Below are 24976 nucleotides of genomic sequence, written 5' to 3' on the forward strand. Positions count from 1 at the left end.
ATTGGAGGGGTCCCCTGCCCCCCCAGTCGATGGGCATTGTTATTCAAATGGTGTGTGTGTTCCCCATATTGTGATCGATTATGCACGGCGGGGCTGACCCGGGCACCCCAATATTTTATTCAAGTCCGTGCCAGATTACTAAATAGGCAGAATAAACACTGGCCTATGGGCCCCATGACTTTTGGGGGGCCCGTGACAACGGATCAAAATAATATTGATTTGATCTTGAAACTGGTTTATTAAAATTGTTGGTTGGTAAAACCAAAAACGTATTAAGAGATCATTTGCGAGCCCCCCCCCCCCCAGATTTCGACTGCCTAGGGCCTCCAAGGTTTTAATCCGGCACTGATTCGAGTTGCCCCCACCCCCTGCGTGCGTGTGTGTATTTATGATTTATTTTTTCATCTAATAAATTGCACGGGGTTGGACTAGATGACCCTCGGGTCTCTTCCAGCTCTACGATGCTGGGATCTAATAAATTTGTATGTCGCCCTTCACCCGAAGATCGAAGCGGGTTCACGGCATAAAAGCGTCAGGTGAAGCGCACATCGGAGTTCCCCAGGAGCTCCGTCCTTCTCCAGAGCCGACGCTAGGCGGAGAAATGGAGCCGAGCATCGCAGCCTCCAGCAAAGGGGGTCAAGGCCCGGATCCGCCCACGACGGGGCGGGGAAGCCGCCGAAGGTCTCCCCCGCCTCCCTTCTCCGTCCCTCCCCATCGCAGCCTCCGGGGCACCGCCGGGTCGCTTCGGCTGCTGCAGCCGAGGCTGCCATGGCGTGTGGATTGGCCGCCAGACTCCTCTCCTCCTTCTTGTTGCTCCTCTGCTTGGGTCGAGGCATCGCTGCAGGTCGGTATGCGAGGTCCGGGCTTGGGCGCACGTGGGGACGGGGCGATCCGTGTCCCGCCGCGGGGCTTGTTTTGCGCGTTTGTTGGGCGCGCCCGGGGAATGTGAGAGGTGCCTGAAACAAACAGCCCGAGACACCTTCCCTACTTCCGAAGTTACTAGTGGGGTCAGGCGGATAAGTAGGTTCCCCACTATTAGTGGCCTAATATCCCAGGGCGCTGGTTGCAAAAATGTTAAATACCGCATTAAAACAATTGACATCGCCCCCCCCCCACTTCAGCTGGTAGCAGATTTAAGGGCAGTGGCCCTTTATTTTTAAAAAATAAAGAAACCGTCCCTCATCTCCCCCCCCCCAATTTGCAGTTGTAACAGAAGCTAAGAGGAAAAAGAAACAACAAGATTTATTATGGCAGTCTTTCTGGCAATAGGGCACAAGCTCTGTTCTGGCCCTGCCAATGACCTGGAACGACTTTATAGTTACTTATAACTATATAATAAACCCCGCTTCCTTCTGAAGTGTTCCAAGTGTGATATGCAATCATACAATACATAATTTGATATTGTTGTGTATGCTGATGATTTGTCATCTAGATTGCCCAGGTGGCATGCAGTCAGTTAAAAACAATGATTTGTAAATAAAACAAACAGTGGTACAAATTCACCTAATGCTCAACGCTGGACTATAGGAACTATCCATAAACAAAGTAATTGCTTTTTAATCATCATCATCATCATCATCATCATCATCATCATCTATCTCAGTCATGCTCCCCTCACCTAGATTCCACCTTCTTTAGTTCATTGCAACCACCAAGTATGTAAGAACATATACAGTCCTGTACTTAAAAGTACTTGCCATTGGATCCAGCAGGACTTCTGCCTCTGAGTAGACTTGGGATTGTGCTGTTTTTTCCTAACCACACTGCCTGCCAAAAATGAAGATAAATAACTGAACAAATTTTATCATATCTCCAGTAGCCTCTGTGTGTGAGAGAGAGAGGGGGGGGGGAGAGAGAGTTTAATATCTATATTCTCCATTTCTGCCAAATAATGATCAAGGTAGTTTACAGTAAAAAGGAAAATGCGGTAGGTAAAAATTAAAATTAAAAACCAAAGTTATAACCAACAAACTGACCCAGATCTCTGCAGTAAGGCCAAATTTCTGCCCATGGCACCCCGCATTGATTGACCATCAAAACACTGGCAATAACTGGCTCCTGTTAATTGGAATCTGTTGGAATTGTTATTGGTCTGTTGTTTTTAACTTTGGGGCTGCTGCTGCTGTTTTTTTTAAAAAATATATTAATAAACAGCAGTGGTTGGAGAGAAAGCCACATCAGATTTAGGGGGGGGACGGGGTAGGATAGGGGGTGAAGCGCTATTGTGCATTAAAACACAATATGAACAACAGTTTAAAAGCACCTTTACAATCACAGAAATAAGGTGGGTTCCCCAAATGTACTTCTCTAGTGTCAAAGGGAGGGCTAAAAGGTTGCATCTCCATCATCTTCTGACAGCTGCATAATGAAGGTTCCAGATGCATCTCTGTGGGGAAGGAGTTCCACAACTCGGGGGACGCCACCAAGAAGGCCCTCATTTAGGCACCAACCCACTCCAAGATTTTGAGGGCGGTCGAACTACCAAGCACCCCCCTCTGCTGATCTTAGCACCGAGAGGGTTTTGTAGGGAAGGGGGTGGTCTTTCAGGTATTTGGGGTCTGAGTCGTGTAGGGCTTTAGGCACTAACATGTGCACCTTGAATTAGGCCTGGGAATGAACGGGTAACCTGCTTTAAAACAGGGGTTATGTGAGATCTCGAAGGAACCCCAGCCAGCAATCTGGCTGCTGTGTTTTGGACCTGCTTAGCTTTACTTTGGAGATGAGTCATCGTCCGCCTGGTCCGCCGCAGCCTTTGAATTCACGTACGCAGCAGGGTGGACGCTTTATAAATGTGAAATGATGGTTTGGCAGTCGTAGGGCAGCAGTCCAAGGAACAGTAATGGGTCTGCTGTGTTGAAAGACGGTGCCAGACAGAAATCGAACAGCAGGATAAATGAATGCCCTGAGATGATTGTGCTGAGGAAGAGAATGGGTGGATGCAAAGTCACGTTTCAGTGGAAAACTTCTCCACCCATAAGAAGTGTCTTGATGGAGAAGACCCAGGAACCATTTTGGCCTGTATCCTGTTCCTCACACTGGCCAAGAAGTCTACAATCTGTGTCTCCTTTGTTGTTTGCCCTCAATACCTTTGTTTGCTTGTTTATTTAGAGCATTTACATCCCACCCTTTATAGTACATGAAATTACTCCCAGTGTGGCTTACAAAAAACAGTTCCAAGATGGTCCTTGTCTTCAAATTCAGGATCTTCAAGAAAATAAAATAGACACATGGCGCACAAGGGAAAAAGGAAGGGGAGGGAGGAGGATGAAGCCAGCTCAAGCACAAGTTCTTCAAGTTATAGTCCTTTAATAATAATAATAATAATAATAATAATAATAATAATAATAATAATTTATACCCCGCCACTCTGGGTGACTTCCAACAAAATATTAAAAATACAATAAAACATCAAACATTAAAAACTTCCCTAAACAGGGCTGCCTTCAGTTGTCTTCTCAAAGTCAGACAGTTGTTTATTTCCTTGACATCTGGTGGGAGGGCACCACCACCAAGAAGGCCCTCTGCTTGGTTCCCTGTAACTTCGCTTCTCACAGTGAGGGAACCGCCAGAAGGCCCTCAGAGCTGGACCTCAGTGTCCAGGCTGAACGATGGAGGTGGAGATGCTCCTTCAGGTATACTGACAGGTATAAAGACACCGCTGGACTCCATCCCTCCTCAGCCTCAGCCAGCATGGCCAATGGTCAGGGATGATGTGAGCTGGAGCCCTACAAATCTCTGGAGAGGGCCACAGTCTCCCCTCCCCTCTGGTGTTGCAGCTAACCCTGTCTTGCAAGATGGTAGAGCTGGTTTCTACCTTTTCCTGCTGCTTGAGCTCCTCAGAGGAAACGGTGGCATACAAATGTTGGAAATAAATACGTCACTGCTTTGCATGAATGAATGCAGTGATTTTTCTTTCCCCTTTGGCCACCCACAGGGACGGAGGAAGTGGTGATTGGGGAGGTGGAAGGAAACGTCACCCTCGTGTGCCGGAATGTGTCTCCCCGAGCGGTCAAGGTGGAATGGTTTCACGGGGACCCGGGAAAGATCCCCATCCTCTTCTCGTCGGACGGCAGCCTCCCTTCTGACACTCGCTTCTCCCTGGTGAGGAACAGCTCCTTCCACATCTCAGGCTTGCGGCTGCAGGACGAAGGCAACTATACCTGCAGAGAGGTCCTGAACGAGACAGACCACAGACACAGGATTCAGTTGCTCATTGCCAGTAAGTTGCTGTCTTCCTTCTTTGCTTGGCTTTTTCTCTTTATTATTTTATAATATTTTTTATTTGATTAAAAAAAAAGTAAAAAGTAAATGTACAACAAAATCAATTGCAAATCCGTATACTGTAAAGAGATTGCTCTGAATCTCAATACTTTTTCCCATCCCTTCCATGAGTCCTAATATCAACATTTACAACTGCATATCAATCCGTTATCTACTTTTTTTATCCGTCTGAGTTATCCATAGTTTTTGTTACCTTACAAGTGAGATTAAAACCCTGCTAATGTTTTCATCTGCTTACAATGGTCTCCTAAATAAATTATAAATTTCCCCATTCTTTTTTAAAGTCCTTGTCTTCTTGGTTCCTGAGCTTTCCAGTTAATTTTGCCATTTTGGCATAGTCCATCAACTTGGTTTGCCATTCTTCCCTGGCCAGGATTGTTTCTTCTTTCAGTCTCTGGGCTAATAGCACACGTGCAGCTGTTGTCGTATACATAAATGTACTTTTCTGATCCTTTGGTATCTCAGTACCTATAATTCCTGATAAAAAGGCTTCAGGTTTTTTAACAAACGTTATTTTAAACATTTTTTCATTTCATTATATATCATCTCCCAGAAAGTTTTTATTACCTCGCACGACCACCACATATGGTAAAAGGTACTTTCTTTTCTTTACATTTCAAGCAGATATTTGTGCTTGTTCTATACGTTTTTGCTAACTTAAAGGTAAAGGTACCCCTGACCGTTAGGTCCAGTCACAGACAACTCTGGGGTTGTGCGCTCATCTTCCTCTATAGGCCGAGGGAGCCGGCGTTTGTCCACAGACAGCTTCCGGGTCATGTGGCCAGCATGACTAAGCAGCTTCTGGTGAACCAGAGCAGCGCACGGAAACACTATTTACCTTCCTGCTGGAGTGGTACCTATTTATCTACTTGCACTTTGATGTGCTTTCGAACTGCTAAGTGGGCAGGAGCTGGGACCGAACAATGGGAGCTCACCCTGTCGTGAGGATTCGAACTGCTGACCTTCCAATTGGCAACCCCTAGGCTCTGTGGTTTAACCCACAGCGCCACCTGTATGAGTCAAATACCACCTGTACATCATTTTCATATAATTTTCTTTCAGCGTACAACATGTCGTGAATTTTAAATCTGTTTTCCAATTTGCTTGGCGTTTCTTGCTCTTCAGCCAGCTCAGGGGTAGATTGCATGGTGTTCTCCATTTGTTTTTGGATTACAAGTCCCATAATTCCCAACTTGGTTGCATTAGATCGGGGTGTTGTAGCACAACAAAATCAGGAGGCTGTTGTGTTGACTTACTGAGGCTACATTTCTTCAGGCAGCACTGATTGATTGATTACATTGCTATGCCTCTTTTCATTCAAATGAATGAAAGTGGCTTACAAACAATAAATAACAATAACAAGATGGAACATAACAGGACATCACAACGACAGCATAAATGGAGTGGAATAATTAACAAATCATCAGCAAAACAGTTAACAAAGCGACTAAAAAAACCAAGCTACACATCACAGTTGAAGTCGTATTACAGTGGTATCTCTAGTTACAAATTTAATTTGTTCCGGAGGTCCATTCTTAGCCTGAAACCGTTCTTAACTGAAGGCGTGCTTTTGCTAATGGGGCACACGATTTCCGTTCTCATCCTGGGGCAAAGTTCTCAACTCAAGGTAACTCTTCCAGGTTAGTGGAGTTTGTAACCTGAAGCGTTTGTAACCTGAGGCGTTTGTAACTTGAGGTACCACTGTATATGATTAACAAATCAATACAGCATTTATAATCTATAAAACGATATTAACAACATTAATAATTTGGCAACTAAAGAATGAACTAAGCACTGTTAAGTTCATACACACACTCGCCACACGCCCATGACTCATAAACCTTCACTCCATTTATTAAAATACACAAGATGCCTGTGGCAGCAACTCCCTTCTGAATGCTCCTCGGGCTGGAGGTGGGGCAGCCCAAATGAAACCAACCACCCCCTGATGGCAAACACGAGTCTCTCTTCCCTCAGGGTTCTTCCTCTGGGAATAGCTCCTTTTTGAAGGCTCCTGGGGTTGAAGGGTAGGACAAGGCAGGTGGGGAAAGCCATTACCTGCTAGACAACACGGTTTCTCACCCCCCGGGAGGGGAGAGGGCTCTTGTGCTTGGGTCCTGCTTGAGGTTTTCCTACGGGCATCCGGGGGGTGGGGGCACCATGAGAAGAGGTTGCTAGATGGACCATTGGCCTGGTCTCACAGGCTCTTCTTGTATTCTTCAAGCAGCTTGCTTGGTTGACCAAATGGTCTTTGTAGTAATATAGGAAGATAGGTCAGATGATTTGTTTTTATCAGATTATGTTCGTACAGTGGTACCTCTGGTTGCAAACGGGATCTGTTCTGGAGCAGAACGCAACCCGCGTCTGCGCGTGCCACAGTTCGCCACTTCTGCGCATGCGCGTAATGTCATTTTGAGCATCTGCGCATGCGCGAGCGGCGAAACCCGGAAGTAACCCTTTCCAGTACTTCCAGGTCGCCGCAACCTGAAAACGCTCAACCTGAAGCAAACGCAACATGAGGTATGACTGTATACACGTTGGAAACCACCCAGAATGGCTGGGGCAACCCAGTCAGATGTGCAGGATACAAACAACAACAACAGCAACAATTTTAATAATTATTATTACTATTACTATTATGATTCCAATGGCCAGCAGCCTCTTTTGCCCAGGAGATGACTAGATTGCTCCAGGAAGGTCTGGTACCCAGCCCTTGCAGAACAGATACCCATTACAACTGCACAATGACCTCTCCTCCTCCTCCTTCCTCAGTCCCCCTAGCTGCCACCCCCCTCATGGGAGCTCTGGTATTTTCTTACTAACTGGTTCACCGCCTCCTTACTTCCTGGCTTCCTTCCTTGCACAGCACCCTGTTTGCTTTCGAGGTGTGCTTTGTTGGTCATCGTGAAGCATGAGCAAGCTGAACAGAGGGTGGCACCTTTTTCGTTGCAGGACGTTACAGCTCCAAAAGGCTGCGACCTTGAGGCTGGGGGCCAGCAAGGGGAAGCGTGTCAGTGCAGGCTGGACCGAAGTCCAGATATCTGCCATGCAGGGAGGGACAGGGAAAGGGCTGCTTGCCTTGTTTCCAAAGGCCCTGATGAACCACTGCAGCAAAACGGGAAATTGCTGAACCTTCAGGAATCTTTGCAGATGGAAGGTGGCATCCCCTTTTAGGGCAGAGCGGCTCTTTTGCATGTGGGGTGTTTGTGTGTATCGACCCTCTCCCCACCCCACATATTTCCTTTTTCCCCCTTCAATTTTTTTTATTAGTTTTCACAATATTATAAACAAACAAACAAACAAACACATAAGACAAGCAAACATAAACCATAGCCTTATTGAAAATTACACTTATTAACTTTGTTAAGTGACTTCCTCGCTTCCCCTTGGTTGAATTTCATTGCATGCCCTTTTAACAGTTTTCCAAATCCCAATTCTTATGAAATTTAACTTAAACATTAACATCCTTAAATCTTCACCTTATGGAATTAAACATATTAATTCATCACTTAACATAAATAAAATCCTAAGCCAATTAAGTATCTGCAAGCTATTTTCAGTTAATTTAACTTAACAAATTTAACTAGATAATCATTAAATTTATTCCACTCTTCCTGATACTCCTCCTCCTTCTGGTCGCGGACTCTTCCGGTTAGGTCGGCTCGCTCCACCCCACATATTTCCAGCTAAAAGGAACAGGACTTGGGAGACAGCTGCTTCCTATATTCCTTTGTCTCTAGCCCGCATGTGGGGCAAACCCCTCCTCCCCGCCTCTCAGCAGCAAAACTCACTGGGGGAGATCAGTGGTAGAACAGCTGCTTGGGATGCCAGCACAGCCAGTTCTGAGATTGACGGACCAGTGGGTTGACTCTCTGTAAGGCAGCCCCCTATGCTCCTGTTTAATCCTAATTGGAGCCATGAGGACTAGAATCCTGCTTTATTTCTAGGGAAAGCAGAGTGCAAGAGTATCTGCTTGGTCACTGGCATCTGCAGGCAGGGCCCTGGGGAAAGACTTCTGACTGAAACCCTGGACAGCTGCTCCCAGGCGGTGCAGCCAATACTAAGCTTTAAAGGATTAAATCGTGGACGGGAAGGCTATCAATGGCTGCTAGCCACAGTGGCTATGCTCTACCTCCACTGCCTGAGTTGTGGGTTCGAGTCCTGCATTGGGCAAAATATTCCTGCATTGCAAGGGGTTGGACAAGATGACACTCAGCGTCCCTTCCGATTATATGATTAATTAAGGTATTTGCATTTGTAGCCCAGTGGAGGGAGAGCAAGGTCTGGGTTCAGGACCACGGACAGTGCCCTTTACAGCCAAGGTCAAACATCCAAGGTTTCTCAGTCCTGGAGCATCTGGTTGAGTTTTACAAAATTTATTTGCAGATGCTAATATGGACCTGAGAGATAATCCCCTGATAGGATACTTATTGGCAGCTGTAGGTATCTCTTGATAAAGTTCATTCCAGAATAAAGCACTCTGCATTTCCACCAGAAATAGGAAGCTGCCCTCATTGTTCCCACAACCTCTCCAACAATTTGGTGATTTGTTGGAAGCAATATGAGATAGTTAAACAGCTTTTAACAGTATAGTCGTACCTCGGATCCCAAACGCCTTGTAAGTCAAATGTTTTGGCTCCCAAATGCCGCAAACCTGGAAGTGAGTGTTCTGGTTTGCAAACGTTCTTTGTAACCCGAACGTCCGGCGCAGCTTCTGATTGGCTGCAGGAGCTTTCTGCAGCCAATCGGAAGCTGCGCCTTGGTTTCCAAACATTTTGGAAGTCAAACAGACTTCCGGAATGGATTCCATTTGACTTCTGATGTACTGATGTATATCCTTTTTCTTTTTTTAAAATACCTGTCTCTTTCACCTGCTTTCCAGGTGGCCCCACCAAGGTGAATGTCAACATTGGTCCTGCCACGGCGCTACCAAACGGCACCCTCTACGCCCAGAGACACGGGACCCTCAACTTCTCCTGTACCAGCGACTCCCGCCCAACCTCTGCGACCAAATGGGATTTCTCCCAGTCTGGCTCCGGGCAGGAGCCCTTCACAGAAGTCAACAGCTCCCTGAGCTACTTTACCCTTTACAACTTGTCACCCAGCTTGCAAGGAAATTACTCGTGCTCGGCAACTAACCTGCTTAGCCACCGGCAGCAGACCGTCACCCGTGAACTCCTGATCTACTGTACGTATACTAATAGGAAACACTTGCATAGGGTCATTGCAGAGTTTTGCCTTAACAGCACTCAGTACGGTGGCCTGCATCCCATAGACCATGATGGCCCAGCTAAACACTGTGATACATCAATATATCACGATGTCTGAAATAAGGATGGAACTATGTAGAGGAAGGGCAATATCTGGTTTTCAGCATCATGATATATCACCAGCTAAATGTTGTGATATTCTGATATATCACAATGTCTGAAATAAAGATGGAGCTATGTGGAGGCATGGGATGGCTTGATGGTTTCCTCCACATTGTGATTTTCTGCATCGCGCACACCCACCCACACCATGATTTGTGATCAGTGCTTTTTTTTCTGGAAAAACGATGGGAAAACTCACAACAAAGTCAGCTTGTTTGTTGGTTTGTTGCAGGCCCAGTCACAGTGTTCCCTGCCCCCCCTGCAGTGGCTAAATGTAATATGTGATGAATAAATTGAAGCAGAAAATGATCTGGGTTCGAAATGGCTACAACTTTATTGATTACAGATATAGGATGGATTTTTGGCTCAGGCATTGGGTGTATATCCATTCCAGCTTCCACTCCCCCCCCCCCGGACAAAAAATAATTATTTGATTTTTAAAAGGTTAGGGAACTCAGTTTCCTCCGAGTTCCTGCTCAAAACCCCGTTTGCGATACATTGCCAGGTCAAAAACTATGAAACCGATATTACGATATGGACTTGAAACCAGTTTTGGAGGCTATATTGATATATCACCCAGCCCTAGCTGCGAATTGCCCTTTCTTGGAACCCTGGAGGGTTGCTGCCAGTCTGTATGGGCAATAGGGAAGACTCCTAGGACAGGAGAAGTGTTTCAATGGCAGGACATCTGCTTTGCATGCAGAAGGTCTTGTGTTCCTCTCCAGGCAGGGCTGGGAGAGAGGCCCTGCCTGATTAGCTACATAAGAACGAATTGCATGTCGACGCAAAATAAGAATGGATAAATATGAAGAATCTGGAACGAATATTTAAGCGATAAGATGGATAGTGGTAGGAAGTAGAGGGAGGAGAGAGAGGTGGGAAAATATTGTTTTAAAAGGTGTAGTCATAGGTATATCAGTGTATCCAAATCTGAATTGTCAAATTATGTTATTACTGTTGTTACAGTTTTTGTTGTACAATGGTAAAGGTAGAGGGACCCCTGACCATTAGGTCCAGTCGTGGCCGACTCTGGGGTTGCGGCGCTCATCTCTCTTTATTGGCCGAGGGAGCCAGAGTACAGCTTCCGGGTCATGTGGCCAGCATGACTAAGCCGCTTCTGGTGAACCAGAGCAGCGCACGGAAACGCCATTTACCTTCCTGCTGGAGCAGTACCTGTTTATCTACTTGCACTTTGATGTGCTTTCAAACTGCTAGGTTGGCAGGAGCAGGGACCGAGCAACGGGAGCTCACCCCGTCGCGGGGATTCGAACTGCCGACCTTCTGATCAGCAAGTCCTAGGCTCTGTGGTTTAACCCACAGTGCCACTCGCGTCCCTTTGTACAGTGGTACCTCAGGTTACAGACGCTTCAGGTTACATACGCTTCAGGTTACAGACACTGCTAACCCAGAAATAGTACCTTGGGTTAAGAACTTTGCTTCAGAATGAGAACAGAGATTGTGCTCTGGCGGCGCAGCGGCAGCAGGAGGCCCCATTAGCTAAAGTGGTACCTCAGGTTAAGATCAGTTTCAGGTTAAGAACGGACTTCCAGAACAAATTAAGTCCTTAACCTGAGGTACCACTGTATGTGTTTTTTGCGGTTGATGTTTGTATCAAAAAATTGATTAAATAAATTAAAAGAGAGGGGGGGGCCTGCCTGGAAAGCTGCTGCCGGTGTCGATGGTACTGAGCTTAGATGAAGCAACGGTCTCGGCATAAGGCAGCTTCCTCTGCGCCAGGAAAGAAAGCAGATACTGGACCACTGAGCTCGCCAAGTAAGCTGAGGGCAGCTTCCTATGCACCCCCCAGGCCTTCAGTTTAACCACAACACCACCCACCTAACCTCTGAAGGCAGGGTGGCTGCCGTGGGCCCCCCAGTGATGATCTCCGTGGGCTGTCAAGCTCAGCGTCAAAGATGGCATTTTCTCGTATATCCTGATCCTAAACTGCTTAGGCCTTGAAACGGTATTATGAGGGTCCTGAGGGAATGCAGCCCTTGAGGGAACTCTGCTTTCATCCACCCTATGGTTTTGTTTCATAACAGAGTGAAAAGAGGGTGGGCTTCTGCTTATCTCTCTTTCCATCTCTCTCCCCAACACCCCCTCCTCTCTCTCTCTCTCTCTCTCTCTCTCTCTCTCTCTCTCTCCCTCTCTCCCTCTCCCCTTGACACCCCTCCTCTCTCATTCTCTCTCTCCCCAACACCCCCTTTTCTCTCTCACTGTTGCTCCCCACCCAGTGCCAGGAAAGGGACAGATTGCTCTTGCTGGAGGTCTTGATGTGGGAAAAACCCCACCTAGAGTCTGTTGCAACCGGGTGCCTTAGTCACCAACAACGTTGAGTGACGCCCGAGGATTCTCTAAAAGCAAAATTTTATTTCTTGCATGAAAGGTTACTGCAAGCGATCAGGGAAGCGACCAGAGACAGAACCCAGATCTCTGTTTACACACAGTTTTGATAGTCGTATAGATTAGACCTGCCAGACACCCAGTGATAAGAGTCTTAACCGCAAAGGCTGATGTTTCCACACTTCATCTAGCTAGGCATTTTTCCTGTTTATACCCGTTTTAAAGGTCATGGCCTTAAAATTTTCCTTTACACCCCCCCCTTGTGGTTTGCACTTTCTCTGTCCCTCAAGCTTGCATGATTTCAGCACGAATACAAGGAGAATACAGTGGTACCTCGGGTTAAAAACTTAACTCACTGCCGCACGATTTCTGTTCTCATCCTGAAGCAAAGTTCTTAACCTGAGGTACTATTTCTGGGTTAGCGGAGTCTGTAACCTGAAGCGTCTGTAACCCGAGGTACCACTGTACATGATGATGGTGCCAGCCTGCAACAAGATGGCATTAGTCTTGCTTCATCTACGACAAAGATGGAGGTGGTCTTGCTTCAATTACAACAGTCTGAACTGTTCGCTTGCTGTGGGCCACGTGAAATTGGTGGGGTGCGGATTGCTCATGCCTGCTTCAAGCCTGAACGCCCCAGTTCCCCGTGGCCAGCCATGTCTTTACCTCCCCTACTCCAAAAACATATATAACCTGTAGGGCAGTTGGACATGGCTTGGCCCAAACATCCTGCTGGGCCAAATGGGAAGGCCTAGCGGGCCTAATCAAGCCTGTGGGCTGTAGGTTCCTAACCTCTGCTTCAAGGGACACACTGGTGAAAATTAGGCTTGGGAGAACGGGGAATGAAATGGGCAGGGAACCTTCGTATGTGAACACTAGATTGTTTTGTACATGCAGAATGGCTCCCAAATAAAAAAATCCTCTCAGGCTTATATATAGCTGTACCTTGGTTGCCGAACGCCTTGGAACTTGTACGTTTTGGCTCCCGGACAATTGAAAACTGAAAGTGAGTGTTCTGGTTTTTGAACGATTTCTGGAAGCCAAACATCTGGCGCGGCTTCCACGGCTTCCGATTGGCTGCAGGATAATAATAATAATAATAATAATAATAATAATAATAATAATAATAATAAATTTTTATTTATATCCCGCCCTCCCCAGCCGAAGCCGGGCTCAGGGCAGCTAACAACAATAAAATAACACAACATTCTAAAATCATTTCATTATAAAATTAATTCAAATTAATCCGCATCTTGGTTTTTGAACAGTTCCGGGAGTCGGACGGACTCTGTTTGAGAACCAAGGTATGACTGTATAGATATAATTTGCGGAAGAGAAGGTGAATGTTTGGTCTCCTTGGCTCTGCCCTTTACCCAGCTTCACCTAGAGAGTCCGCCCTGCCCATCCCTTATTACAATAATGCACACAGGAATCTTATTTGTTTTGCCTGTGGAGCTTTCATGTTGAAAAACAGGTTCTGGGGCTAAGCCCAGGGAGGAGGCAGCTCAGTTCAGCTCTTTCATTCTGCCGTCTGCCTTATTTCTCAGATGACCTGTCCAAAGCCTCTGAAAGTCATTCTGGGATAATAACATTTTTTTAATGGGTCGCAAAAATTTAAAAAAACAATCCTGAACTTTTGCAGACATCCAGACCTTTCGGGTGGCTCGAGGTTAAATCACATCCTATGCTTCGGACAGCTGTGTTTTCATGCTGGATTTTCACTGCATATCTTGGGATTTCAGCTGGGTGCATGCATGTGCTATTTTGTTTTGGAGGTTACTACAAAAACAAAACAAGAAATCGTACCCCACGTTTTAACAGGCAGTGTTAAGGAGAGAGCTGAATATCTTCCGTTCTGATTTCATGTCAAAATTCTGAGGCAGGTTGCAGAAACAGCTGAGCAGAAAAAATGGAAAGGGGGGGGGGGAGAATACCAATTGTAAAAAAGCATATTAAACCATCCACACAGTGTGCTATGGATCTGACATAGATTCAGATGTTCTGCTTAACTGCCTTCCAATGGCCCATCCAGCTCAGTACAGTGGTACCTCGGGTTAAGTACTGAATTCGTTCCGGAGGTCCGTACTTAACCTGAAACTGTTGGGGACTCCTGCTGCTGCCGCGCTGCCGGAGCCCGATTTCTGTTCTCATCCTGAAGCAAAGTTCTTAACCCGAGGTACTATTTCTGGGTTAGCGGAGTCTGTAACCTGAAGCGTATGTAACCTGAAGCGTATGTAACCCAAGGTACCACTGTATTGCCTACACTGCCTGGCAGCAGCTCTCCAGGGTTTCAGGCAGGGAGTCTCCCCCCCCAGCCCTACTGGGAGATGCCACCAGGAATTAAAGCTGTCCTGCAAAGCAGATGCTCTACCGCTGAGCTGCGACCTGTAAGGTTACCTGTTAATCTTGTGAATTTCTATGCCTTCCTCAGACCCTCCGCCATCACTGCCTCGATGCTGGGCTCAAACCTCCGCGGAAGGCTCTGGAGGGGTGCAGCTCCATTGCAGCTGGACCGGGGGTTACCCACACCCCACGCTTCAATGGACCCATCTGGGGAACCTGAGCCGGGACAGTAATGTGACGGACATTGCAGACACCAATGTGGCCGCTTTGAATGGCTCGCCTCTGCTCTCTGGGAAGGAGTTTGTGTGCCGCGGGATCCACCTATTGCAGCAGACCAGCCAGGCCTGCACCGTGAAGCTGGGTGAGTCAACAGACTGATAAAACCCTATTTTAAAGCCATCCCAAGTTGACCATCACTGTTTCAATCACTCTCCCCCCCCACACCTTGTGTTTCCTCTGGTTTAGAGGCCCCTTCGCTTGTGTCTGACCCCATGAGGAGCTGCTTCGTAGGGGGAGCCACCAGGATGACGTGTCAGGCCAGCGCCGGAAACCCCCCTGCCAATATTTCCTGGCTGCGCAACGTCTCCCGGACCCAGACGGAGATCCGTTCCGGCGGGAGGTTTCTGGTCAGCCAAAAGGGCAACGTCTCCACTCTGGTCATCCAGAACTGTTCTCACGGCGCGGACAGTGGTTTGTACATTTGCAAGGTTGAGAACCCCCTGGGGCTGAAGGAGGCGTATGTTTACCTCACCGTGATCGGTAAGCAGATAACCTTTAAAATGGCAGTCCGCTGGTATGCTAAGGAACGAGGCGGGGTGACGATTGCGCCAGTAAATGAGTGGGTGGGAAATGCTTTATTTATTCATTCTTTCTTTTAGAGCGTTTGTACCCTGCGCTTTGGCCCAGAAGGAGCACAGAGTGTCTTAGGAACAATCAACTAAAACAGTGTTTCCCAAACCTGGATCTCCAGGTGTTTTTGGACTACAACTCCCATCATCCCTAGCTAGCAAGACCAGTGGCCAGGGATGATGGGAGCTGTAGTCCAAAAGCAACTGGAGACCCAATTTTGGGAAACCCTGAACTGAAAACAAGGCAGTGCCTCCACAACCACCCATAATGCTAGAACTGTGGGCTGTCCAGGGAAGCTCAACATCCAGGGCAGATGAAAGAAACACAGCACATAGTTAAACGGGATATTTGCTCCCACAATGTAGAATGATGGCCTCCAACTTGGATGGTTTTTAATTAGGCACATTCACGATGGAGAAGGCTGCCAATGGCCATGTTCTGCCTCCACGGTTGGAGGCAGGCAGTTTGCCCCTGGATACCAGCTGCCGGGAATCACAAGTGGGGAAGAATGTTATTTCTCTCAGGTCCTGTTTGTGGGTTGGCCATTGTGAGAACAGGACGGTGCACTAGGTGGGCCAAGTCTTCTTGGCGGTTTTTGTTTCTTAAAAAAGTCTAGAACCTGAGAAGTAATACGAGTTCTGAGGAAAGGCAACGTGGTACTACTGAATGTTGGAAAGGGATAAGATAAAGGGAGACAATAATAATAAATAATAATAATTTTATTACTTATACCCTGTCCATCTGGCTTGGTTGCCCCAGGAGAAAATAAACTCTGCCCCATTTGGGTAAATAAACTCTGCCTCATTGGCCCATGAGGTTGAAATCAGAGGTTGAAAGGAGCAGCATTTTGGAAGCTGCTTTGTGCTGCTCCTTTCAATTATTATTATTATTGACAAGGATTGATTGATTATATTGGTATTAATAATGTTATCAATAATAATTACTGCCTGTTTATTTCTCCAGAGTTTTCTAATTTTTAAAAAAAAATTCTTACACTCTTGTGGTATTTGCCGTTGGGTTGCTGTGCAAGCGTCCCTGAGACATTTAATTGACAGTGAGTTATTTATTTTAAATGAAGATGTTAAATAGGCCAGAACTGCTATTTCACTGCTTTTCTTCCCACCCTCCCCAAACCATTCCTCCTGCCACAGAGCCAGTGAACATCGCAGGCATAGTGGGTGCAATTGTGGTCCTTTTGCTGCTGGGTGTTCTAGTCCTCTCTGGAGTCCTCTTATACGCTGGACCCCGTTGGTGCCCAAAAGGTAAGAAAAAGATAGCTCTAATAACCCTTCCAGGTGACAAAAAAACAAAAAAAAAACCAAACTATGAAAATTGCAACTCCCGTCATCCCTGACCATTGGCCATGCTGGCAGGGGCTGATGGGAATTGTAGCTCAACAACATCTGGAGGGTCACAGGTGCCCCCCCTCTTGGGCTAAAACTTGCTACAGGGGTATTTGAACAGTATGCAGGCACCTTTTAGTGGTGAAGTGGAGAGCAGTCAAAGATGTGGCCTTTTCAGTGATGGCACCCCAGTTTATGAAACTCCACTTAAGGCAGGATTGAAATCTGTGCAATGAATCTCTTCATTCCAGTACCAAAATCTGGGCTCTCTATTTAATTTTATATGATACCCAGTCGGCGGCTTTCAGCACACATGTGCATATACAAGAAAAAGATTTAACAAAAGCCACCGTATCTCCTGTGATTTGGGTTTTTTCGGATTGGGCCAGAATTGTAGAAACACCACAAGTTTAATGTAGCGAAACACAAGCTCTATGTCCTTCAACATCACATCAGATGCATATTGTACATTCTGAGCAAGTGCATGTTTACCCAGTGATCTCAAACTGTCTCCTCTTCTTTCTTTTCTCTCTCTCTCTTTTCCAGCCAACATGCTCAGGTGAGTGTCTCCTTAAGTGGGCAAGTCCTAACCAGCGTCGCTTGTTTTGTATGCAGAAAATCCCAAGTTCAGTCCCTGGCTTCTCTTAATTAGAACAGTGATGGGGAACTATTTTTTCACAGAGGGGCACATTCCCTTCTTGGCAACCACCTAGGGGCTGCAAAGCAGCAGTGGGCAAGGTCAGAGGCAAACTGGGCAGAGTATGTGAAGCTGCCCAGATGGTTGGCACATCCCGCCCTGCACTGTCTGCACCAGGGATGGGGAACCACGTTGGGAGGGGCAAGGGACAAAAGTGGATGGAACAGGAAACATACATTTTGCCTCTCTATAGTAAGCTAGTGCAGTCGTACCTTGGATCCCGAACGCCTTGGTACTCGTACGTTTTAGCTCCTGAGCACTGCAAACCCTGAAGTGAGTGTTCCAGTTTGCGAACATTCTTTGGAACCCGAATGTCCGACGGGGCTTCCGATTGGCTGCAGGAGCTTCCTGCAGCCAATCGGAAGCCGTGCTTTGGTTTCCGAATGTTTTGGAAGTCGAATGGACTTCCGGAATGGATTCTGTTTGACTTCTGAGGTACCACTGTATCTGCATCCAAAACCACCTCTCTATCCTCCATCCAGCAAGCAAGAGGCACTATGGGAGATTAAGCCCACATTCAAGCCAGGCAGAAGCCCTTGAAGCTGTGAGCCAGGGATGTAGCTGGGGAGGGCCACATTGAGAGGCCTGGGAGGCTGCATTCAGCCCCAGGGTTCTGAGGTTCACCAGCACTGAGTTAAAATAGTTGGGTAGCAGGCTGTGGCAAGGACCTTTCACTGCTTGAGCGCCAGGAGAGCTGCTGCTAGTTGGAGTCACAAATGGACAAGTGAGCAGCTGACATGCCTGGAGTGTTTTTTGGTGGCCAGGTCTACCCATTGAATCATGTGGGGGTTCTCCCAACCCTCTCCCAGAACAGATTCAGAGGAGACTTGGGGAAGGGGAGAAATCTCCATTGCGCTAGCCAGAGTCCTTGCAATGGCTTCTGCTAACACATGGACTTTTTTCAGTGGTCCGGTCTACCTGGTGAAATGCTTTATTCAACAGAGGCATCTGTGCTGATGGGGAAAAAACCTCTACCAAGATCCCCACCCCCAAGTTGTAATATAGCTGCATAGCAACCCCAGCAGAGGCAGATTTAGGGGCGTGCAACTGGTTTGGTCACACTGGGTGCAGAGCCTCGGGGTGGAATAGGGGCCACTGCAGCTATAACGCAGAATGGAGGGTGAGAGGCAGGGGTGCTGAATTTTGGCATTCGCACAGGCACCGTTGAAATCTGAAACCCCAAGGTCTGCCACGACCCCAGTCCATTTCCTTCTGCTGCGAGGGATAAACCCTGTTCGCAGATGCAGTTGAGAGGGCAGACGGCGTAAAGTTCCTTGCCTGTTGAAGAGGAGGAGGAGGCAGGGAAAGGTCCCGCTGACCATTCTCTTAACTTTCTGTCCTTCTGACCGCTGTAGGAATCGAGATGCAAGTGATATCCTTGTGCTGATGGATTCGGAGGAAGAGGATCCGCTGTCGGAAGCAGCCGGGGAGCCCGCTTCAGATCAGGGGGTTGCCCTTGTTAATGGAGGGTCTGCCACACCTCACCAAAGTAAGCTGTGAACCTTTGCTTAATTTCTTTATTAGCAGACCATTTTATAGCGATTGACAATTATGCCCGGTAGATAACATTAATAAAAATGCACAGTAATGCAGCTAAAAACCACAGAATTAGAATTCTAGACAATAAGCATCCGTCCGTCTCTAGGCATCTGTCTGTCTCGAGAGTCAAAGGGGTGCCCCTCTGGGGGTGAAGTCGAACCGCTGTGTTAGCAGCACGAAAGTGACTACCCCGGGGTGCAATAAGGTCTTGGTCTCGCTGATGTAATCCAAAGGAAAGCAGAGCAATGCGTTTGGCACCAGCTTGGCTGCAGGAGTTGCTGGAAGGAGGCGTACAAGGTGCCACCCAACCCTCTAGGGACTCTGCTCCAGATTTGTGTAAGGGTTTACTCATTAGCCTTTTCTTCTCCCAAAGGTGTCCCGCAAGGCAGCGGAGGTTTAGAATCAGTGTCTTCCTTCTCCTAGATGGGCTCGCTTCCCAAGTTGACGAGCCCCGTCTGCCCCTCACTTTCCACTACGTGCAGAAACCACCTTCTGGACCATTGGACCCACCATTGGTCTCTCACGCTCAATCTGCCAGAGCCTGTCTTCCCATACAGGGAAGCACATGCATGTGTGTATGTGTATATGTGTGTATGCGCGCGCACACACATACAGTATATATTGTCCAAATTCACCAACTGGTTAAAAGAGATGGCAGGCTTTCATTTACCTTCTTCGGGATTAAAATACCAAACAGGTATAATGCAAAAAAATTGAGTGGCAGGTCACACAGGTGGTGTTCAGCCAGGCAGGTTAAACTAACAAGATATTTATAGTAACTAGGAGGGGGATCTGGCAACCAGCCAGCCCAATCACGTGTTCCTAATTAAAAGGCCCAGTTGACAACACCTGCCTCTGCTCAGAAATCAATTCAACACACACACACACACACACGGCAATCATAGTAGCAAAATGATCATTAGGGTCTCAGAGGTGCAGCCGGGGAGGGGCTGTGTAATGGGATATATAAATGGTTTTAAACCAGGGTGGAAAAAATCAATGATCTTTTTTTTAAATCAGATTTTTAAAATTGAAATTGGATTATTTTGATTTAAATCAGAATTTTTTTATTTAAATCAGATTTGTAAAATAAAATGCTTTTGGAGGAAAAATCTTTCTAAAGATAATTTTCTGTTTAAGTTACATTATAGTCCAAAGGCTATTCATCAGGAAATAAGGATTTGTTTTAAGTTTTTCATGTGTGCTAACACTCAGTCTGTATTTTTTTTAAAAAAACACAACAACGTTTAACTACCGTATTTTTCGTCCTATAGGGCGCACCGGCCCATAGGACGCACCTCCTTTTTTGGGGGGGGGGGGAAATGAATAAAAAAAATTATTTTCCCTCCCCCAGCCGCGGCTGCCGCCCCAAGCCTTGCGCACACCTGCCCGAAGCACGGGGCGCCCTCCAGAGGGCTCCCCGTGCTTTGGGCTGCAGGCTGCCGCCCCAAGCCTCGCGCTGATTTAAATCCAGTCTTACTGACTAGTAAAAATGTGTGGGGTATAAATAGTAAATTTGTCATTATGGGATGGGATGTGTCTATTTTAACTGGAGAAATGTTGGAGGGTATGAGAGAAAGTCTTTCTATATATTTAGGAATAGTTAACCACTCCCAGAATAGCATTACAAGGGAGGCATGGTCACCCCAGTGCATGATGGGTAGATAATTCCAGTGCAGTTCCCTGAAAGCTCTCGGAAATCTGTAACCAAAAGCGTCTGTTTATTAACAATCTCTTCAGATCCATGGTTCACAGTTATGAGGGTGGTAGACCTGCTGAGGTAACTGTGAACCTTCACAGCCTGAGTCATGCCTTTAGTGGGCTGCTATGTGCTGTTTTTGCCATCGCTGCCTCTAGTAGTATTCCGCATCATAGTTAAAACATGCAGTAAAACTTACAGCGATGGCGTGACTCTGGAAAAGGATTGAGAAATAGCAATCAACCTTATTGCGGTTGCAAAGAGCATGATAGCTAAAAATTGGAGGGAGAAAAGTTTATCTCCTACTGTACGTAAATGGTTTTGGGGGGAAAAAGGTCTATAGTAACAAAGATTGTTGTCGTTGTTTAGTCGTTTAGTCGTGTCCGACTCTTCGTGACCCCATGGACCAGAGCACGCCAGGCACTCCTGTCTTTCACTGCCTCCTGCAGTTTGGTCAAACTCATGCTGGTAGCTTTGAGAACACTGTCCAACCACCTCATTCTCTGTCGTCCCCTTCTCCTTGTGCCCTTAATCTTTCCCCACATCAGGGTCTTTTCCAGGGAGTCTTGTCTTCTCATGAGGTAGCCAAAGTATTGGAGCCTCAGCTTCAGGATCTGTCCTTCCAGTGAGCACTCAGGGCTGATTTCCCTCAGAATGGATAGGTTTGATCTTCTTGCAGTCCATGGGACTCTCAAGAGTCTCCTCCAGCACCCATAATTCAAAAGCATCAATTCTTCGGCGATCAGCCTTCTTTATGGTCCAGCTCTCACTTCCATACATCACTACTGGGAAAACCATAGCTTTAACTATATGGACCTTTGTTGGCAAGGTGATGTCTCTGCTTTTTAAGATGCTGTCTAGGTTTGTCATTGCTTTTCTCCCAAGAAGCAGGCGTCTTTTAATTTCGTGACTGCTGTCACCTTCTGCAGTGATCATGGAGCCAAAGAAAGTAAAATCTCTCACTGCCTCATTTCTTCCCCTTCTATTTGGCAGGAGGTGATGGGCCCAGTGGCCATGATCTTAGTTTTTTTTTAAATTAAGTTTAGCTTAATTAAGTTAATTAAGATTAAGTTAACTTAATTATAAAAGAATACATATAACCCAGAGATATTCAACCTTTTTGAGCCCACGGCTCCTTTGACAAACTGCATTCTTTCTGTGACACCTCTGTGGGGCTCAGGAGCCCAGTTATATCACCCCTTGCCTGCAGAGCTGGCAGCCCCTCATCCTTTTCCGAACACCTTCCCTTGTGGAGGGTTCCCTCAGCCTCCTCCCCTATCCTTGGGAGTCCTCCAGGCAGCTCTTGCTGCCATCCCTGGTCTCTGAGCTGCACCCCCTGCCCCAAAGAGAGGTGTCTCCTCACACTGTCCCACAGGGGTCTGGGAAGAGGAGGCCCCCAGCCTTAATGGTCCAATGGAGACAGGTCAAAGGTGAACATGAGGCCAGCACCTTACCTTGGGAGGCAGCAGTGGCAACAGTAGGTGCTGCCAGGTCAGCATGGTGGAAAGCCTCTCCTTCAGCACTGGGTACTCAGCTCCCAGGCAGGCCTTGCACACAGCAAGCACAAGGAAGTCCAGAACAGTGCCTGCCTGGCCTCCCATTTGTCTGTTCATTCCCAACAACAAGGGCTGGTGGACTGGCTGGCTGGGCTTCCTCACCCATTTGCTTGCTTATTCTGAGGCTGCCTCAGATCCTGGCAACCAGCACCCCCAACCAGCCCCAGAAGCACCATTCGCCTGTGGAGCTTGTAGCCAGGGCTGCTGCAACAAACAGCTGTGCAAGCCTTTGGGAGGCAGAGATGTGAGAGGGCATCAGAGGAGGGAGCGAAGGAAAGAGGGACAGAGACCAGTGTTGCCCATGGCACCCATGGCCATCATTCAAGGCACCCCAGGGTGCCACGGCACCCTGGTTGAAAACCACTGATATAACCTAATAGGTTTTTGGGGGGGGGAATGGGCATTTTTTGTAATGTTTTGTAGTACAGTAAGTCTAACGATGTTTGTGCTGCTTTCAATTTGTTGTAATGGGGTGATTATTTCTTTAATGGTGTTTTGGTTTATTTTATGGAATCTAAACTAAATTTACTTATTTTAAAAAAAGCCAGCACGCAGTAAACTGATCCTATGAAAACAACCCAGCCATTAAAACAGGAAGCTTGGGGCAAGAGCTGAAGGTGATGTGCTGGTGCAATTTAGACTCCCTTGTGTTTTGTTTCAGGCCCCCAGGCAGACGTGCCTAGTGAGAGTTCCCTGGAGGACACCAACAGTGAAACCAGGTCCAAAATGTAGAGGGAGCTCTCTTCATCGTTGCCTTTCCGTGTGTGCTAGGAACCAAAGCTTCACCGCAGTGTAACTCTGCTCTGATCCTGACCGGGGAGAAGGAAGGAGTTCACTCGGTAGCCAGATCATTCTCAGAGGCCTTCTTCATCCTGTCTTGATCATGCCCTTCCACATTTTTCATAATTCTCCCGCCTGCTCTTTCCTCCTCCCTCTGCCGTCCTTTAAAGAAAAAAAGACTGAGCTTGAAACTTCATGGCAGCGATACAGGAAATGTGCAGGGAGGGGGCAGGAGCAGAGCAGTTTCCTTAGGAGCAAGAGGGAAAGATCCAGGCTGTGTTAGGAAGGAGCTTCGCTGGGCAAGAGATCCTCCAGGGCAGCTTGAAGGGCTGGAGGGAGGGGGCTGTCTTGAACCCAGTTCCGTTTGCCCAGCTTGGCATGAAAATGAATTGGGTTCTTCTGATCCTTGTCCATGACTATGGACAGGATTCTTGCCCAAGAGATGAGCCCAAGAGATGAGCCTTGAGGTCCCTTTGAGCTCTACAATTCTGTGATTCATTGGCTTGCGTATTTACAGCAAAGTGGAGGCAGCTGGCACAACGATGCTTCCTCTGTGGCCTTAAGCAAGCGGAATGTACCCCTCTTAACCCCTTCTATTCTGGGATTCTCTTTTGGGAAGGGCTTGTAGCTCAGGGACTAGAGGATCTGCCTTGCATGCAGGAGGTCCCTGGTTCGTCCCTGGCATCTCCAGTTGGGACTGGAATAAGACTCCCTGACTGGAGAGCTGCCAGTCAGTGTAGGCAATACTGAGCTCGATGGACAAGTGACTGTTTTCCTGTGTCTTTTAGAGAAAGAGCTGTAGCTCAGTGGAAGAGCATGCAGCAGGCCCCTGGCTCAATCGCAAACGGCATCTCCATGTAGCTAAGAGAGACTAAATGCTGGAGAGCCACTGCTGGTCTGTTTAGGCATGATTCTGCATAAGGCTGCCTCCTGTGTGGGGTTGTCAGCAGTAAATGAATTTCAAGTTTAGGGGCAATGTAAACCTGAAAAGGTACCAGGCTGCTGTGAGCTGCTGAGTGGTACAATAAAGCAAGCCCTATGAAGAAAGAATGAAGTCTGTAGGCTTCTCAGATCTCCTTTGTAGAATCCTAAGATCCTAAAGCATTCGATGCCCTGGTCTAAAAACACTAGATGGGAATCTTATTTATGTCTTTCAGACAAAATCTGGGGATGTCGTGAATCTGGGTTATGCCAGTGGAGGCCTTACCCCATAAAACACTGAATGTAGTTAATATGAAATAAATATTGTGCCCTATTGCTGCATAAGCCCATTCTGCAGATGGGTTAAAAACCCCCAATGATGTCGCCAGTTCATGGTAGCTGCAGTCCTCCAGGATGGTTTCCTGAGTAAGCACAACTGAAGCAAATGGGAGCCATCTAGGAGTACAGATCAGCTCACACTCATTTCGGTGGGGCCTGTTTGAGTAGACTGTGCCCCCTTCCAAAATCAATTTTCCAGCCCATCCAGTTACTTGTGTGTTTGTGTGTGCCACAGGCTGGCTTGGGCTGTGGGGTTTGGTAAGCTGCTCGCTTAAGAAATAATTGTTACCTGGAGGCAACAGCTGGTCTCAAACTCAATTCCAAAGAGTTGTAGAAACACAGATTTTTCTTCTGGAGAACCTAACTGTGGAGGTGATCTTTTGCTTATGGAATAAAAATGTGTATTTTGCATCCGATGTGTTTGTATATTTTTTAACTTAAGTAAGGGAGGTCTGGATATCTGTTCCCAGATTTTGGATAGCCAGGGCAGTTTATTCCTGGTTTGCTATCTAATGACGTAAGAACGTAAACATTGGTGTTATCTGCCCCTGCAAAAGTTCTGGGATGGTCATATTTGCTTTGCAATCAATGCAGACTCTGCAACTTCCAGCTGTAACTTTTCCCACTGCAAGCATTCTGGGTTTTTCTGTGTCCCCATTTTGTGGCACTATAGTGTAAAAGTGCCCCTCCAGGCAGCAAGAATTTGGGAACATGCGAGGAAGCATAGCAGAAGAACTAATGAAGCTGAATGATATGTGGACAGTCCTGTACCGTACATGCATAATTTTATTTGCATGCTGCTTTTCCACAGCTCAAACCATGCTCAAGCCAGCTTACAACGTGGGAAAAATACATAACTACTTCAGGACAAAAGCAGTCATAAACAATAAATTAAACATTTAAAAAATCTGAAA

General features: G+C 46.9%; 1 protein-coding gene across 1 annotated transcript; it reads left to right on the forward strand.

The window, feature by feature from the left end:
* Nucleotides 1-661: 661 nt before the first annotated feature.
* On the forward strand, nucleotides 662-24473 carry VSIG10 (V-set and immunoglobulin domain containing 10). Its single transcript, XM_083590305.1, has 9 exons — nucleotides 662-844; nucleotides 3935-4219; nucleotides 9164-9469; nucleotides 14428-14700; nucleotides 14805-15098; nucleotides 16340-16450; nucleotides 17078-17090; nucleotides 18584-18717; nucleotides 22684-24473. The coding sequence occupies exons 1-9, from the start codon at nucleotides 769-771 to the stop codon at nucleotides 22752-22754; spliced, it is 1563 nt and encodes a 520-aa protein (XP_083446431.1). The 5' UTR covers nucleotides 662-768; the 3' UTR covers nucleotides 22755-24473.
* The last annotated feature ends 503 nt before the right edge of the window (nucleotides 24474-24976 follow it).

The sequence above is a fragment of the Podarcis filfolensis genome, assembly GCF_964270895.1.
Source record: "Podarcis filfolensis genome assembly, chromosome: 16".
NCBI lineage: Eukaryota > Metazoa > Chordata > Lepidosauria > Squamata > Lacertidae > Podarcis > Podarcis filfolensis.